The 15,634-nt window shown below is 45.0% G+C and overlaps 3 protein-coding genes across 3 annotated transcripts; 2 read left to right on the top strand and 1 right to left on the bottom strand.

Annotated features, from left to right (window-relative positions):
* Positions 1-84: 84 nt before the first annotated feature.
* bglapl (bone gamma-carboxyglutamate (gla) protein, like) lies at positions 85-1,839 on the top strand (the record flags this gene model as incomplete). Its single annotated transcript, XM_084465252.1, has 4 exons — positions 85-145; positions 582-920; positions 1,251-1,341; positions 1,737-1,839. 4 exons carry the CDS (start codon positions 85-87, stop codon positions 1,837-1,839), a joined length of 594 nt encoding a protein of 197 aa, XP_084321378.1.
* A 2,639-nt stretch (positions 1,840-4,478) lies between these two features.
* Positions 4,479-9,788, bottom strand: slc34a2a (solute carrier family 34 member 2a; the record flags this gene model as incomplete). The annotated part of the gene is made up of 12 exons (XM_084465098.1): positions 4,479-5,051; positions 5,334-5,458; positions 5,952-6,068; positions 6,297-6,464; positions 6,731-6,851; positions 7,018-7,113; positions 7,414-7,606; positions 7,696-7,807; positions 8,256-8,399; positions 8,695-8,823; positions 9,417-9,539; positions 9,725-9,788. The coding sequence occupies 12 exons, from the start codon at positions 9,786-9,788 to the stop codon at positions 4,479-4,481; spliced, it is 1,965 nt and encodes a 654-aa protein (XP_084321224.1).
* A 3,315-nt stretch (positions 9,789-13,103) lies between these two features.
* Positions 13,104-15,559, top strand: LOC311340211 (OCIA domain-containing protein 1). The gene is made up of 8 exons (XM_084465095.1): positions 13,104-13,292; positions 13,484-13,568; positions 13,661-13,714; positions 13,847-13,894; positions 13,981-14,107; positions 14,253-14,431; positions 14,713-14,892; positions 15,394-15,559. Exons 1-8 carry the CDS (start codon positions 13,242-13,244, stop codon positions 15,429-15,431), a joined length of 762 nt encoding a protein of 253 aa, XP_084321221.1. The 5' UTR covers positions 13,104-13,241; the 3' UTR covers positions 15,432-15,559.
* Positions 15,560-15,634: the final 75 nt, after the last annotated feature.

Here is a 15,634-nt window from a genome sequence, read left to right as displayed (position 1 = left end):
AGAAGAGAGCTAAGAAGGTCTGAAGCAGTCAGCTGCCAGTCAATTCAAACAAGGTCCCAAGCCCAGCCTCATCTCCACGGCAACATGAAGACCCTGGTCCTTCTCAGCATCTGTGGCCTCCTGAGTGTCTGCTGGTCCACAGGGGGTAAGGGCCCACACCAGTGTTCATCTCTTGTTCTCTATAGTGTGTTTTATGAGGGTTGAATACTAGTGTGTTTTATAAGTGATTAAATGCTTTTCTAGTTTTATTTTTTGGGACTCAATGCTATAGCGTGTTTTATAAGAGACTAAAGGTTGTCTATGGTGTGTATTATAAGTGACTCAATGCCATCTGCGGTGTGGTTTATAAGTGACTCAATGCTATCTGGAGTTTGATTATCAGTGACTAAAGTCTATCTATAGTTTTATTACTCGTGACTTTCATTTGACTTTCAGTTTCATTATTAGTAATGCTCAACGGTGATTCTCCAATGTAGCACGTGTGTTATTTACATTGAGGTTCACGGTGGAACAGTGGACCAATACAACATTGTGTGTGTGTGTGTGTGTGTGTGTGTGCGTGCGCGTGTCCCGCCGTGCAGTGGTGGAACCCGAGGCGGTGGACGACGCTGATCTGGACGACGCCGGCGAGGCGGCGCCCGACGTGGCGGACCCCTCCGCCGCCCCCGACGCCGACGCGCCCTCGTCCTCGTCCTCCGAATCCGATTCCCCGTCGGACTCCTCTTCCTCTTCCTCCTCGTCATCGTCGTCGTCGTCGTCGTCGTCGTCCGAATCCTCCGAGTCGGACTCGGCCGCCTCTGACTCCTCTGCGTCAGACTCCTCCTCCTCGTCCTCCTCCTCCTCCTCCTCCTCCTCCTCCTCTTCGTCCGAGTCCTCCTCCTCTGAGGTCACGGCTGCTCCGGCCCTCGCTGAAGCTGAAGGTGAGGAGCAGCGTGACGTCATTGTTCCCAGCCCGCCAGCATCCCGTCTCCGGGCCTGCAAGGGGGGGGGGGGGCGCGTCCTGTTAGCGCCAGCATCCCTGGGCCGCGCAACCAGTCCGGTCCTAGTGAAGTGTATCATGATGATATAGATGTGATGATATAGACGTGATCCCCCCCCCCCCCCCCCCCGATAATGGCCACGTGTCCACAATGCAAACCCACGTGTGTGGGGATTGAAATATCCACCCGGGGGTGAGACCCCGTGACCTCTCCGTTTTGCGGCGTGTCGCTGCCGCGTGTTCTTAGGCGTGTGTGTGGTTGCCTCCCCAGCTCCCCCGGTGATTATGAAGAGGGACCTAGCCGCCGTTCTCCTGAGGAGGAAGAGAGCCACCAGCACACTCAGCCCTCTGCAGACAGAAAGGTATACTGGCTCCCGCAACACACCCTTCACCCTTCACACAACACGACGAACGCACTCACACTCGCCCTGGCCCTAACCCTAACCGATTCCTGCTGAGACCCCTCAGAACCAAACCTCACTTTCTGTCCTTCTCTCTTACTCTCTATCTCTCTTTATCTGTCTTTCTCTCTCTCCATCCCTCGCTCTCATTCTGTTGCTGTCTGTCTCTCTCACTATGTCTATATCTGTCTGTCTGTCTCTCTCTCACTCTCATTCTGTTTTTGTCTGTCTGTCTGTCTGGCTGTCTCGCTCTCTCTCTCTCTCTCTCTCTCTCTCTCTCTCTCTCTCTCTCTCTCGCTCTCTCTCTCTCTCTCTCTCTCTCTCTCTCTCTCTCTCTCTCTCTCTCCCTCTCTCAGCCTGAGGGAAGTGTGTGAGCTGCACGACGGCTGTGACGAGATGGCCGAGACCGAGGGCATCGTCGCTGCTTACACCGCCTACTACGGACCTGTGCCCTTCTAGGCGGTGCAAGGACCCTCGCTCCATTGTTGCTGTATGAACTGTAGTTAATATAATCGGTGGCGCAACCACCACTCCCCCTAGTGGCCAGAAAAGGAACAGCACGTATGGCTTTTGGTGATATTGTTAAGCAGCAAAGAAATATATCTACTACGGTGAGTAATATAACGTAGTAGGATTATGTATGGTATGAAATGAGAAAGTATTCTGGATAGAGTGAAATGGTCACAAAGGGTCTGTGGAATGGGTTGTAGTCAACTCAAATGTATATTATTCTAAACAAATGTAAAGTGCAAAGTATGGTGCTATAAACGCTGCAAATGTTTTGTATTATAATGTGTTGATATTTTTGATACAGTGTTAGAATAGCATTAGTGAAGTTAGTCTATAGAGGAGTTTATTGCTTGAATTAGTGCTTGTCAATGTGTAAATGTCAGTAGTGCAGTAGTGTAAAGTGTAAGTAAAATGCAAATCAAATGTCCTGTAATGACTGTGATACATTTGGAATTGACATGTTGAAAAATAATAATAATGTTTCATTGACATTTGTAAAAACACTGATGTTGATATTACTCAATAAATATGACTAAAATCGGAAGTATTTATAGTTTTGTTGAATCTTCTGGATCTTCCAATACCTACATCTTCAGCAATTGACTGTTATCATGGCAGTAGGCTTACTAGTCAGAGCACGAACAACGATAATACTCCAGTCCGCCACCAGGTCGTGCTGTCGTTCAGCCACAGACAGACGTCAACATGGGCTCGGGGAAATAGGATATACATCCATGATTTACACTGAATAAATACTTTCACTAGCTTAAACTTGTTAGTCTAACTCTCCCGTCAAATAAGAGTATAAAGGTGACATTCAACGTTCACATATTTGGTAGAAACAGACTAACTGTCTGTGACAGACTAACTGTCTAAGTGGGAGTGACAGACTAACTGTCTGTGGCAGTGGGAAGAAAAGGTTAAACTTATCAGTTATTTGTTATGCGGTCCTTACACTCATTAGCATCCAGTAACTTATTTCCAATATCGTAAATGCTTGTTCCTGGCGCCATTTCATTAACAACGCACAAAAGATTAGATATCAGTTATCAAGGTTAACCGAAGATAAAGATAAAACGTTCCCCAACCGCTATAGGCCTGGGCTGGTTTGTGTCTTTGAGGCGTTGCACTGGGAGGCCCTCACGGCAGAGAGCACTGTGCCAGTGAGGCCATAAGACTATCAAAGGTTCAACCACACCTCGACTGCCCCCTGGATAACTCATCCCACCTCCAGGCAAGGAGAAAGAGCAAAAACACAGCCATAAATAACCAGATACTGCTTGCTTTATCCCCCTTTCTAAAAAAAACAGCTGGCGACTAATGCCACGTGAAGGAGTGCGAGATAATCCTGGCAGTAAAGATAAAGACTTTTTGAATACAAATGTACATTTTAGCCTTGGTTGTGTTTTGTACAGCGATGGCAACTGTACAGTAATCAATCTGATGTAGGCTTAACTGTATGTACTATAGGCAACTATTGAACGAAGGGGTCATATCTTCGCTTTTAAAACCGACATCCACTGAATTTTAGGCCATTTTTATTTAGGTGATATGCATTTGCAATTTATTATATTATTATTATAAGAATAAAAAGCCCCCGTCCCTCCAGGTTTAACTTAAATTTCTCACAATTAAATTTCCCACACACATTTATGTCCTCAGAAACCCTTCTGGGGATGCGGCCTCGTGGCTGACATGGGTGTGTTCAATGAGCCCTGGTTCATTTCATGTATTGGCGTATTGATAATCAGTCTCATGTTCACATGGCATCATTCAACATCATATGACTCAACATCCGCCAGTACGATGGAACAGCAATGGAATCTTCCTGGACACGGGAGTGGTGGAGAGAGAGAGAGAGAGAGAAAGGGGGGGGGGGGGAGAGAGAGAGCGAGAGAGAGAGCGAGAGAGCGAGAGCGAGAAAGAGAAAGAGAGGATAAGGTAGGGAAAAGATTGATTTTGGTCTTTGACAAAAACACCAAGATAAAAATAGCTTCAATGATTTTATTAGGTAGAAAAATTGTTTTCAATGAATGAATGTCAGAACACTTTAAACTCTTAAATATTTACAATCAAATACATAATCAACATTCATTATAAGATACCTATTCCTTGAATATGATTATTATCTTCATAATCTATTAACATTTTTGCTAAGTTACACCGTAAAATGATGTTTTGGAGGATGTTTTAGTTACATAGTAATGAAAATGAATTACAAAATGCTGAAAAGCATGAGACACATGAAGCTTCCGTCTACTCCAGAAACATTTTGTGGCAACTGTTTCATTACAGTTTGCTATTTCTGCTATTTTATTACTGAAATCAATAACTCAATAATTTTAAGACAGCTTACAAGGAAACCTCAGATTGTGATTTACTTCAATCAAATATACAATGTACATTTGAAGTGCTATATTGAGGTTTTACACTGAGAGTTGTAAGAGCTCAATAAAGTTCAATGCAGGTTTGATACTGGATCTGAAGTTATGTCTGCAGACGCTCCAAAAAGCACAGACCAGACCTGATTAAACCAGACCCGATAAAACCAGACAGATTGAACCGGGCTCAGATTCAACCAGACCCAATCAGAGACGACTTGAGTTCAGAATCGTCAGTTCCATTTTCCTCACGCGCTCCGCCTCCTCCTCATCGCTCATCGCAGGGTTATCGTACGTCCCTGCCCCCTGCGTCTTCCCCTCCAGCTCCGTGCAACTCTCCTCTCCCTGCTCTTCAGGGTCGCCGGGGGCGACCTGGCAGCACTTGCAACAGCAGCAGCACTTGGCGGCGAGGATGGTCACCACCCTGTCCCAGGGCTCCAAAGAGTGCGCCCAGAGAGGCAGGAAGTCCCAGGAACGCAGCGCCGCAGGCAGCCAGCCGGGCCGCCGCCTCTGGAGCACGTTGATCACCGCGACGACCACCAGCATGGCAATCAGCGGGACGCCCACCCCCACCAACGCCTCCCACCCGGCCAAGGAGAGGGCGAAGATGGAAAGTGGCAGGACGAAGAAGCAGGCGAGGATGTAGACGCCGGCGAACCAGCGGTAGGAGGCGGTGATGTTACCCAGCGCTTTGGCCAGGCGGATGGGGATGCGGGTGAACGGGATCGGGTACCAGAGGAGGATGCCGGAGATGTTGAACAGGAAGTGGACCAGGGCGATCTGTGCAAAGAACCAAGGCAATACATGGATGGATGGCTGGCCGGTAGATGCAGACAAGACTGACTGAGAGGTATATAGACAGACGGCTAGATGGATTATTGTATTTTACTTTTATTTATACAGGTTATTCTCATTGGGGGTAAGACCATCTTTGTCAAGCGAGGTCAGGTTGCCATAGGCAAGGCAAGCCAACTTTATTTATATAGCACTTTTCATACACAAGGCAGACTCAAAGTGCTTCACATAAAAACAGAAGACAGATGAATGGATAGAGGAGGAGACCTGTAAGGCGTTGCCCAGCGTCTCTCCAGGACTGGCCATGGCTGCCAGTATAGCGGTAGTGGTGGTGCCAATGTTGGCGCCCAGTGACAGTGGATATGCTCTCTCTATGCTGATGACACCAATCCCTACAGACACAACGCAATACACATCCATACTCAAAACAGTATCCTTTTGTATTGGTCCAGTTAGTCTCATTTCACGTGAGATATAGCCCAACGCTTAGAAGAAGCAAACATCTTGTCTGTCTGTAGATAAGACGCCACACTCAAGTCAACTGAACAGCTCAATTGCACATCGCAAAGAAACGTTTTACAATAATTGTAAATGTTAGATTTGCAGAACAGAATCGATATCATGATAGAGAGCGTTTGGTAGGCTGCAGAATAGATTTTCGTAGGCCTATTATGTGCAAAGACATCTACTTATATGTACTATTGTGCTCACCATTGGTGTCATGATAGACGTAATTTTTTATACAAAGTGCAGATGGATTCAGATGGACAAAGGGCAGATAAAGTGTTGTTCAGTGCGAGTATGCCTCGATGGATGAATAGATGGATGCATTCATGTGAAGGGACGGATGATGGACGGATGAATAAAGTGGTGAGTGGATCTCACCAACGAGTGGGGTGATGGCGGAGGTGAAGACTGAGCTGCTCTGAACAATGAAGGTCATTCCCGCTCCAACCAAGATAGCAATGTACCCAGTCACCCAGCCAAAGGGAAAGGGAAAATCTACACACACACACACACACACACACACACACACACACACACACACATGCATGATACAACACACACTCATGCACACACACACACACACACACACACACACACACACACACACACACCACACACACATACACAGACACACAGACACACAAACATGTTAATACCACACCTCCAACCAACAATCAAATAAACATCAATTGCCGGTACGAGCAGGTGACATGGAGGACTTGCCCGTGTTCAGGATCTTCTTGATCACCATGGCGACCTGACCCTTGAGCATGGAGTTGAGCAGCTTGACGATGAGGATGAGGCACGAGCAGAGCACCAGCAGGGACAGGGCCAGCAGGATCAGCCCCACGGCCAGGTCCGACAGGGCCACGCCCACAAACAAGTGCTTACCTTAACACACAGAGACCAGGTGAGTCTTCCTTATGGGTGAGTTGGACTCATCCCCACTAGTTGAGTCTACTGCCCGTGCGCTGGTACATACAAGTGAGCAGGCACCACATCATTGTTATGAGTGAAACGTGTTTGTCCTAGGATGAATCTTCTGTGAAGGTTTAATTTGCGCCGACCGTGATTGGCCGATGTGTGTTTCTGCCTTTTCGAGGTACTGTATTAACAACCAAAATGTACTTGAACAGATCAAAGTGTATTCCCAGTACATTTCTCGATGTTGTATGTCTCAGAGACGTTCTTCAGAGTGAAGGTAAGGTTGCCGTCTACCCAGCATAGAGACGGAGAGGTGCAGTTCTCCGGACCAGGAACTGTCACGTTCATTAACGTCTGAAACACACACACAAACACACACACACACGCATTAGAAAGTGCTTGAGTGGTTGAGTTGAGTTACTTGGGTCACTATCAACTAACTTTAGATATTCATATTAATATCATTCTTCCTTGTATTGTTATGAATGCGATATATAAAGAAATGCTCTTATCGTCTTACTGTGTTTGTGAACGTTTTGCACCATGTCTTGATGAGACTCCTGTTCCTTGCTTCTGGATCTCCAGTGGCTATGCCGCTAATAACAGACTGGTCCAACTGAGAGAGAGAGAGAGACAAATGTACACACGCATAGAGAGAGAGAGAGAGAGAGAGAGAGAGAGAGAGAGAGAGAGAGAGAGAGAGAGAGAGAGAGAGGAGAGGGGTGGCAGTTGAGATGAAAAGAGACAAAATCCTGTCATAGTACTTATGATGCGGATGGAAGCAAACGTAGGAACAGGCCTTATACACCTCACAGAGGAAGGCAGAGTCCGCTATCAGTTTCTGATCAGAACCAAGAAGGCCCCCGGGCGGACCGAGGTCCCCACAGCGGTCCCCGGGGCCCAGCGGTCCGCGTACCTGTATGATGGCCTCTGTGAGGGGGTCCGTGATGACGTTGAGCAGGGCCGGGGCTTCTCCGCTCTGGATGTTGAAGGAGTCTATGACGAGTTTGGTGACAATGTACAGGTAACCCGTGGCGACTTCCAGGGGGAGCAGCACCAGCACAGACAGCCAGTTGAAGAAGTCATGCACCGTGGCCCCTGCAAACGCCCTGCAGGTGCAGAACGCCAAAACAGGATGAGGTCAAGGGTCAACAGCGCTGATGTCACGTCGCGGATACAAGAAGATCAATGTCGGTACCTGCGAAATGTGCTGCGGTCACCGGCCTGCGTCATGGCAACCAAGGTGTTGGTGACGGAGGTTCCGATGTTGGTGCCCATGATGATCGGCACCGCCAGCTGCACCGTCAACACTGCCAATGGGTTGCACAGAGGACCTTCATCACCACCACCCTCATCGTCCTCACCATCACAACCCCTCTTATCACTACCGTGGCCTAAAGTCTGCCTTGCCATACGGAAGGCAGGGCACAGCACGAGCCCAACCAATCAGAGATCGGGATCTGTGCATATAGAAAAACAGGCCCGGGGTGAATCTCCGGCCTTCCATATCACACACACAGGATTTAAAATCGGCTTCACAACAATTGCTCGGTGGTCTAACAGAAAAAAAGGAAAAGAGACATTTGGGTGTAAATCTAAAAATGGTTTCTCAGGTTAATTCAAGAGGCCGGCCGGCCGGACCCGCTTGTTTGTGCAAAGACGTTCCGGACGGAGTCCCACGGAGACGCTAACAAGCGGGAGAGGCAGCGCTGCTGGGGCTGTGTGTGAAGTGCACACAGTGTGCGGGCTGCCACTCACACCCGGAGGAGACCATGCTGACCACGATGGAGGAGGAGGTGGAGGAGCTCTGCACCAGCAGGGTGACCAGCACTCCGATCACCAGGCCGGCCAGCGGGTTGGCCAGCACCGAGTTGTCCTGGAAGATGTCCCCCGCCGCCTTGCCTGGGGACGGACGTGGACTCATCAGGCATAGCACAACGGATACAGGGTTATTTATTTTTGTTGTGCCTTTTATTTATTAATATTCAAGCGTTATGTTTTAGAAGGTTGTGTGTGTATTTGTCAGTATTTTGAGTGTGTGTGTGTGTGTGTGTGTGTGTGTGTGTGTGTGTGTGTGTGTGTGTGTGTGTCTGTCTGTCTGTCTGTGTGTGTTTGTCAGTATTTTAAGCGTGTGTGTGTGTGTGTGTGTGTGTGTGTGTGTGTGTGTGTGTGTGTGTGTGTGTGTGCGTGCACTCACCTCCAACCAGCTGGAAGGCCGAGCTGAGGATGTCCAGGGAGCAGATGAACATGTACAGGAAGCACAGCAGCAGGAGCAGCTTCCCCACTGACACCAGCACCCTCAGCAGCTTCCCCCCAGTATCAAGGGCTGGGGGAGAGAGAGAGAGAGAGAGAGAGAGAGAGAGAGAGAGAGAGAGAGAGAGAGAGAGAGAGAGAGAGAATGGAATACTAAAATTTAACTCAAATGTAAACAAGTGCTATGTTAGTCAAAGAATTTAATCATTGTTGCACATTGGGATTCTGTTTCGTTGTCTGTGTGGTTAATGGTTATTCATTAGACACTCATATAATGGTATAATTTCCATTGTGCAATATCTGCCTCACTACTGTCTGGATAAGTGCCAGGTGTTTTGTTTTTACAACTATCTAATTGCGGTCTGATATCGTGCCATAAATCAGAAACTAAACGCTTGTTATATAATCTTATATAATCCTCAATTAAAGGAACTACTGTGTCACTGAACACTGGACAGGACAATGCTGCTCTCTGTGTATTTATTATGCAATACAAAATTGAGCTTAACCTGTTGAAATATGGTGTACCGTATTGTTAAAAGGTGCATGCATTTATCTATTCATACTCATTAGCACCGTTAGCGGAACAAGCCGTAGTGTGTGTGTGTGGTTGGCAGCAGCTGTCCTGTAGCGTGACACAGCGGGCTGAGAGGTGCTACTGTTCACCTGACCAGGGCGTCCCACTGTCCTTGAGTTCCGGTAGGTCCCAAGGGTCCTCTGACGCCTCTTCCTCTATCAGAGCCACTGTGGAGTGGGCCGCTGCCATTGGAACGGCTCTCTGTTTCAGCTCTGTGAAAACAACAAGCAAAGAATATACTTTTATATTACTCCCCTTCCCTTCCTTTGTACAAATAGCTAAAACGAGTTAAAAAGTGACTGAGTGGCAAAGAGTGTGGGTATTTGTATCACAGCTTATCAACATAAAGAACATATAAGCAAGCACATGTTTATAGAGGATACACAAAATAGTATACCATTGGATCCATGTTCCGTCTGTCTCCCATTCCTGTCCTGTGCGGGCTCCAGTCTAGGGGCCATTTACTGACAAAAACAAGAGAATGGATGAATGCTAAACTTAAATATAGTGACCTGATTTGCATCTTTGGAAGTACTGGAATTATTAAGATAACATGAAATGACTTACTAACAAGCAAACAGAGACAGAAAGTTAGGACACAAATTGGCAAAGACACACACACACGCACACACACGCACGCACACACACACACACACACACACACACACACACACACACACACACACACACACACACACACACACACACACACACACACACACACACACACGACAATTGATTGTAGGACCACATATCTTAATGAGTTCAATTATACAATTATTCAACAACCACAATGCAAACTACTACTAATGTATTTTTTATTCTAATATTTTCAATAATGTATTGATACTTAAATATATTAAATAATACATTATCTAAAAATAAATAACTCCTTTTCACTCAAGGTGAGGGTGGTATAAAGCTGTAATGCTGTGATGCTCGATATACTTCCACAGGTTTCGACAAAAGAAATTCTCAACCTTTCTTCAAAAGACAAACAGACCATATTATCGTCACCATATAAATATGTCCTAAAAAAATACAGTGGTCTCTATCTGAAGTTTTTTTTTGTGCATTAATAAGATGAATAAATACTAAAGTTGACAAGTTGTCAACAATCATCCAGTTCCTTACCTGTGGTGGTGGGGTGTAGGGTCTGTGTGTTCTGGTGATGGTTTACACAGCTTGCTTCCAAGGAGCCCTGTCTCAGAAGACAGCTGTGCTACCTTTAGATACAGAACTTAAGGGGGTGGGGCGGGGGGGTTCCAGCAGTGACGTTTTCCAGTGGAAGACTTCGGGAGCGCAGAGGGCCGTAGAAGACGTGGCGAGAGAGAGTTGAAGTCCTGTGTGTCCTATCGCACCTGACGTAATCTGCCCACGGCGAGGTGTGTCGTCGTGATTACCTAGAGATCATGCCTCGCCACAGGTGATCGCTACTGCTGCTGCTGCTTCGCTTTCCGCCCCTTGTTCGGCCTATACTCTCTCAAGCAGATTGCTGCCCCTTCACCCCTGAACAGAGAACATAAACCTGCTCACCCTTTAGGCCCATTACTTACCCACTAATCACCTGTTCTGTATGAGTCACTGGTCTATCCATCACATTGTCATAACAACTAGACCATAAAAAGCCTTTCGGCCGTGGCACACACAAACACACACTCCAGCTGGTGAGCAGGTCAGATAGGCCCAAACAATGCTTGAATCCTCTGATGGGGAATCTCTGTTTTATAGTTCGGAAAGGCGTGGCAGTGCAGAAACCCCCCCTCTGGTCAGGGATTGCCCCTGAACCAATACAGATAGATGAACTCCAGCGATGGGGAGGGGGGGAGGGGGGGTGAAAGGAAGTACAGGATCGACTGGTGGAACCCATGGGACTGTGCCGTCATTGAGTTTGTCTCTGGGTATATGAGGTGACGTGTGTGATTGTAAAGATATAGTATAGATAGTTTATAGTTGTTTTTTTGTCCTACCTTTGTTTTCAGTGACAAGTGATCTGGTTGACAGTTCATTGTAAATGATGATGATGTCCACAGAGATATAACATATATAATGATACAACACAGCACTGTATGTTTTTATACCTAAACTATTCTGCAGAGCCGAGTCCATCTGGGTGAGCCGCATCCGGCAATTTTCCATGGAAAGTTTTTGATTGATCCGTCCATGTGAGACGACAATACCTCGGAAAAAAGTCCTCCTCATCAACACAAATATGTTATGCGCTCTTTCTCTCATGGAGCTTTTGCTCTTATTGACTATTGTCTGCATTTCACCCCCCCCCCCCCCCCCCCACACACACACACACACACACACACACACACACACACACACACACACACTCTTCTCTCATCGGGTCTGCATACTCAGCAGCAGAACTCAGCGGACACACTCCTTAAGGTACTTCAGACAGTTGACCTGACATGTCCCTGTACGTGCTTCAGGGTGCTGTGATCTGTGAGCGATCACAAGGGGAGCTCCAGCTCCTGTTCTCCTGTTTAAAGACCAACAATAGTACGCCTCAATTATAGAACAACCCATTGGGATCCATTTATGTTTCTCCAAAACAAGCCTCACATGCTGACTCACTTCTACATGTATGGAATATTGATGGTTTAGATGTTTTCAATTAATCAATTTTTGTTCTCGCACTCTTAGACTGACTTTACCAGCATATAAAAAGGTAGGTGGATGACCAAGCTAATAACCACGACAAGATATTTATTAATATAGTGCTTTTCAAAAAAGGTAACTGCATTTTATTCAAAAAGGAAAATCGACAATACAAACATAATTAAAAGACTACATTGTGAAGAGAACACAAACCTTTATATACAAAGAACATTTTCAGAAGCATTTATCAAATGTTAAAGGCAAAAAAAATGTAAACATTGAGGAATATCTTCAATTAACACTATAATTTAGTCTTGGGAAAGGCAAATACATAATATATACTTCTATACTGACAAAATAATAACCACTTTAGATATCTGATATCATGGTAAGTGTTCCTGCTTGTGGCAGTTTTTAATGAAAAAAAAACACCTTTGAGGAACTATTTAATTTATCATTTTGTTTAACTAATTATATACTTAACCCTGAAACAGTATAATAGTCGTTCCTTGTAAAGACAATGATAAACTAGGAAATTGATTATTGTCACTTAGTGGTGTAATAGCACCATCTACCTTACATATTGTGTCATTACAACCATGCAGAACATTGTCTATGGACTAGGCAAAGTTATAGGTAAGGCCACGTAAAGGCTGGTAACTCAGTTTCTCCGTTTTTCAATTGAGGGAAAAACGTAAAAACGATGTAAAACCAAAAAAATGAAAACACAAAATATGTGCATCCTAAAATACTGCATTTAATTGTCACATCGTGAAACTGTGAGACAGCATAACAATGATTGGGTAAAGTATTACAATTAGATAAACTATCCATCAAAAAGTACTTGAAACCAAATCCCTGGATTCCGCGCTTTCCTTGGTATATGACAGAAAATAACTGTCCCTGGTAAACTTATGTTCTTGTTCCATATATTTACCTTTTCACCAGAAGTAATTACTTCCGGAACATATGTCATATTTCAAAATAAAGGTTAGTCTTGCACTTCGAACGCTAAAATTCAAGATGCATATAATACAAAACGATGTACCTTTTAATTATTAAAACATAATACATACATTTTTTTATGTTAATAGTTTTTGATGTGTGACATGGGCCGTTTCCTGGCGCCTCTCGTCTTATCTGACCGCGGTCCTACTGAGAGTACTCATTTGCTTCCTGGTCAAGTCAATGGGGCTACGACAATGACATTGGTTGGACTAAAATTGCACCAACTCTTCAAGGGTTTTGTATGAAATCCTATGCTTTGAAAGTCTTTAATTTGGACATACATTGAGATATTCAACATGTCACAAGCTACTACTGGTTTTGCGGAGGAACGTCCACCTGGGGCACAGGTAGTCTTTTGATAACGTAACATACTGAGCAAACCATACAAGCTTCTGGCTTACGTATTCTTGCAATAGACCGTGGAGGTTGGCTGATGTTATTCAACCTTCGTTTAATTTGGACGTGCTTGTGCCTAACTGTTAATGGTATCAGATAGCCATTGCAAGCTTTGCTAATTGGTCCTGCTTGTATCATGTAGGGGCCAATGGGCATGGACTACGTTCCCACAGAAGATGAGAAAAGAGTATTTAAAGAATGCAACCACGAAAGCTTTTGGTACAGGTGTAAGTTAGAGGGTGACACGTATACTTCTTATTAAATTAATGTTATAAACATGTACCAGGTGTTCAATGATTCTCCCCTTGCCCATTTACAGCTGTGCCCTTCTCGGCTGCCAGTATTGCTCTGACTCAGGTCTTAATTACCAGAGGTAAAACCATATGGTTTATTTTCTCTTTCAATGAAATAGGAAAATCCACTTGTCATAATATAATTGCAATAGTATAATTGTAAAGCAAGCAAGAAAGAAATAACCAAGTAACTGTTGTTAACCCTTCTAAAGGAACTCTTATCGGTTCACCAAGGTTCGGATCTTTGCCCAAACTAGCCTGTAAGTGAATTGCACGTGCCTTTACATTATATCGTCCCTGAGTTATTCTATGGAGTAGTCACTTGGATTGATTTGTCTCCCTCTAGTTGCTGGCTTTTGTGGCTACCTAGCGGGCAAGATGTCCTACATGAAGACTTGCCAGGAGAAATTTAAGATGCTGGACAACTCTCCACTTGGAGAGGCGCTCAGGAAGAGGACCGGCTTTCCTTTAAAGTGAGTAGCCCTCAAAGCCCTTTAACCGCCTGACGGTGTAGTTTTTGCCTGACAGTGTATCATTTGCCTGACAGTTTAGTTTTGCTTTTTCCATGCAATACTCTCCCGGGTCATTGCATCCTCCCATCTTTTCTTGCCCTCGCAGTTCCCAGAACCCCAAGACCGAGCTGAGTGACCCCGATGCCCAGTCATTTTTTAGCAATTTCCAGCAATCTGATTCCAATAGCCAAAGCCAAATGCCCTCCGGCACCAGGGATCAGGGATATGGATACAGTACGGAGTCTTCCGAGCAGAGGGAGAGAGCAGAGGACTACAACCATCCAGGTAACCACACAAACCAATGGAACAATCAGGTGTTGCCACTTCATGAGGCACCATCGCTAGGGCTGTACATGGAGTTATTTTGTGTATCAAATTATGTCAATGTCAGGAAATAAAGCTCTCTGCTACCTCTCAACAAGGCCACCCCGACTGCAGTTTTAACCACGAATGAATATACATATGAGAGGCTTTCAACCATATCCTTATAGACACTCAATCTGTACTATGCATTGATCCGCATGCCCTAAAGCAAAGCATCCCTTTTCTCTATGAATCTTCTCCAGAAGCTCAAGTCCAGTCTTACCTGGGGGAAGAGGAGCCCACGAGGAAGCCTAACATCCTCTATGAAGACCTGAGGAGCAAGAACAGGGAGAACTATGAGGTCACACTCACCCAGAAGGCAGAGGCACAGCTCAAAAGTCCAGCCACCAGGGAACCAGAGAGGTCTGCACCACAGAAAGCAGGTGAGCTGTGACACCCGGAAGGGATAGACAAATATGATTAAAAAATATATAAATAAAGATAGAAAGCTAGGTTAGGTTTTTTCCACTGGGACTTTCCATGCTACTGAATATGTATGCTCAGTATTGGATATAAGTGTCCACCGAGTGGCGTACATTATGTTGCCAGCTAAAAGTAAAATGAATGCCTTGTTCACAAAGTCTTCAGGAAGTCAGTTCGTCCCATCTGTGACTGTTTACTTCAGAATGAGCTTGGATTGTAAGTGCTATAGGTCAGAGGAAAAATGATGTGGAAGATTTTTAAATCATTGTAATGCTTCTTCCTAATTTGGTCAATAAATTTTCTAAATGTCACTCTTCACAATGTATAACCACTGACAGATAGCATACTTTTGATTATTCAGAAATGACGATTGTCGAAAGGAAACCATTGGGTCAAATCTATCATGTGTTAGGCTTTCACTGATAACTGGGACTTGATAGCCAATTCTTCTTATCTTCCAGTCAAGAAGAACATCTATGGAGATTCCTGGGAAGATTGAAAATGTATGGAAGCTATGCATGTCAAGCACTGGTATTGAATTTTCAAATTAGAGGGTATGTCGTAAGTCCTCTTTGTGAGTGAATAAATTAAAACATTTTGTAAACATTTTTGTCTTTAATATTTTTGGAAACAACCTTTTAGAGCAGAGATGGACTTCATGCATTACAAGACCGTTTTACATGTCTACTCCAATACAATTTT

This window comes from Micromesistius poutassou, assembly GCF_964030765.1.
Source record: "Micromesistius poutassou genome assembly, chromosome: 3".
Lineage (NCBI taxonomy): Eukaryota > Metazoa > Chordata > Actinopteri > Gadiformes > Gadidae > Micromesistius > Micromesistius poutassou.
The sequence above is the reverse complement of the archived record's forward strand: the minus strand, read 5'-3'. Positions and strand labels throughout refer to the sequence as shown.

What these genes read in the sequence shown, in the direction of transcription:
- LOC311340211 (XM_084465095.1), top strand. Translation starts at nt 13,242, where the DNA reads ATGTCACAAGCTACTACTGGTTTTGCGGAGGAACGTCCACCTGGGGCA. An exon ending in CGAAAGCTTTTGGTACAGGT is followed by an intron (nt 13,569 to 13,660) that starts GTAAGTTAGAGG and finishes GCCCATTTACAG; the next exon opens with CTGTGCCCTTCTCGGCTGCC. An exon ending in AGGACCGGCTTTCCTTTAAA is followed by an intron (nt 14,108 to 14,252) that starts GTGAGTAGCCCT and finishes TTGCCCTCGCAG; the next exon opens with TTCCCAGAACCCCAAGACCG.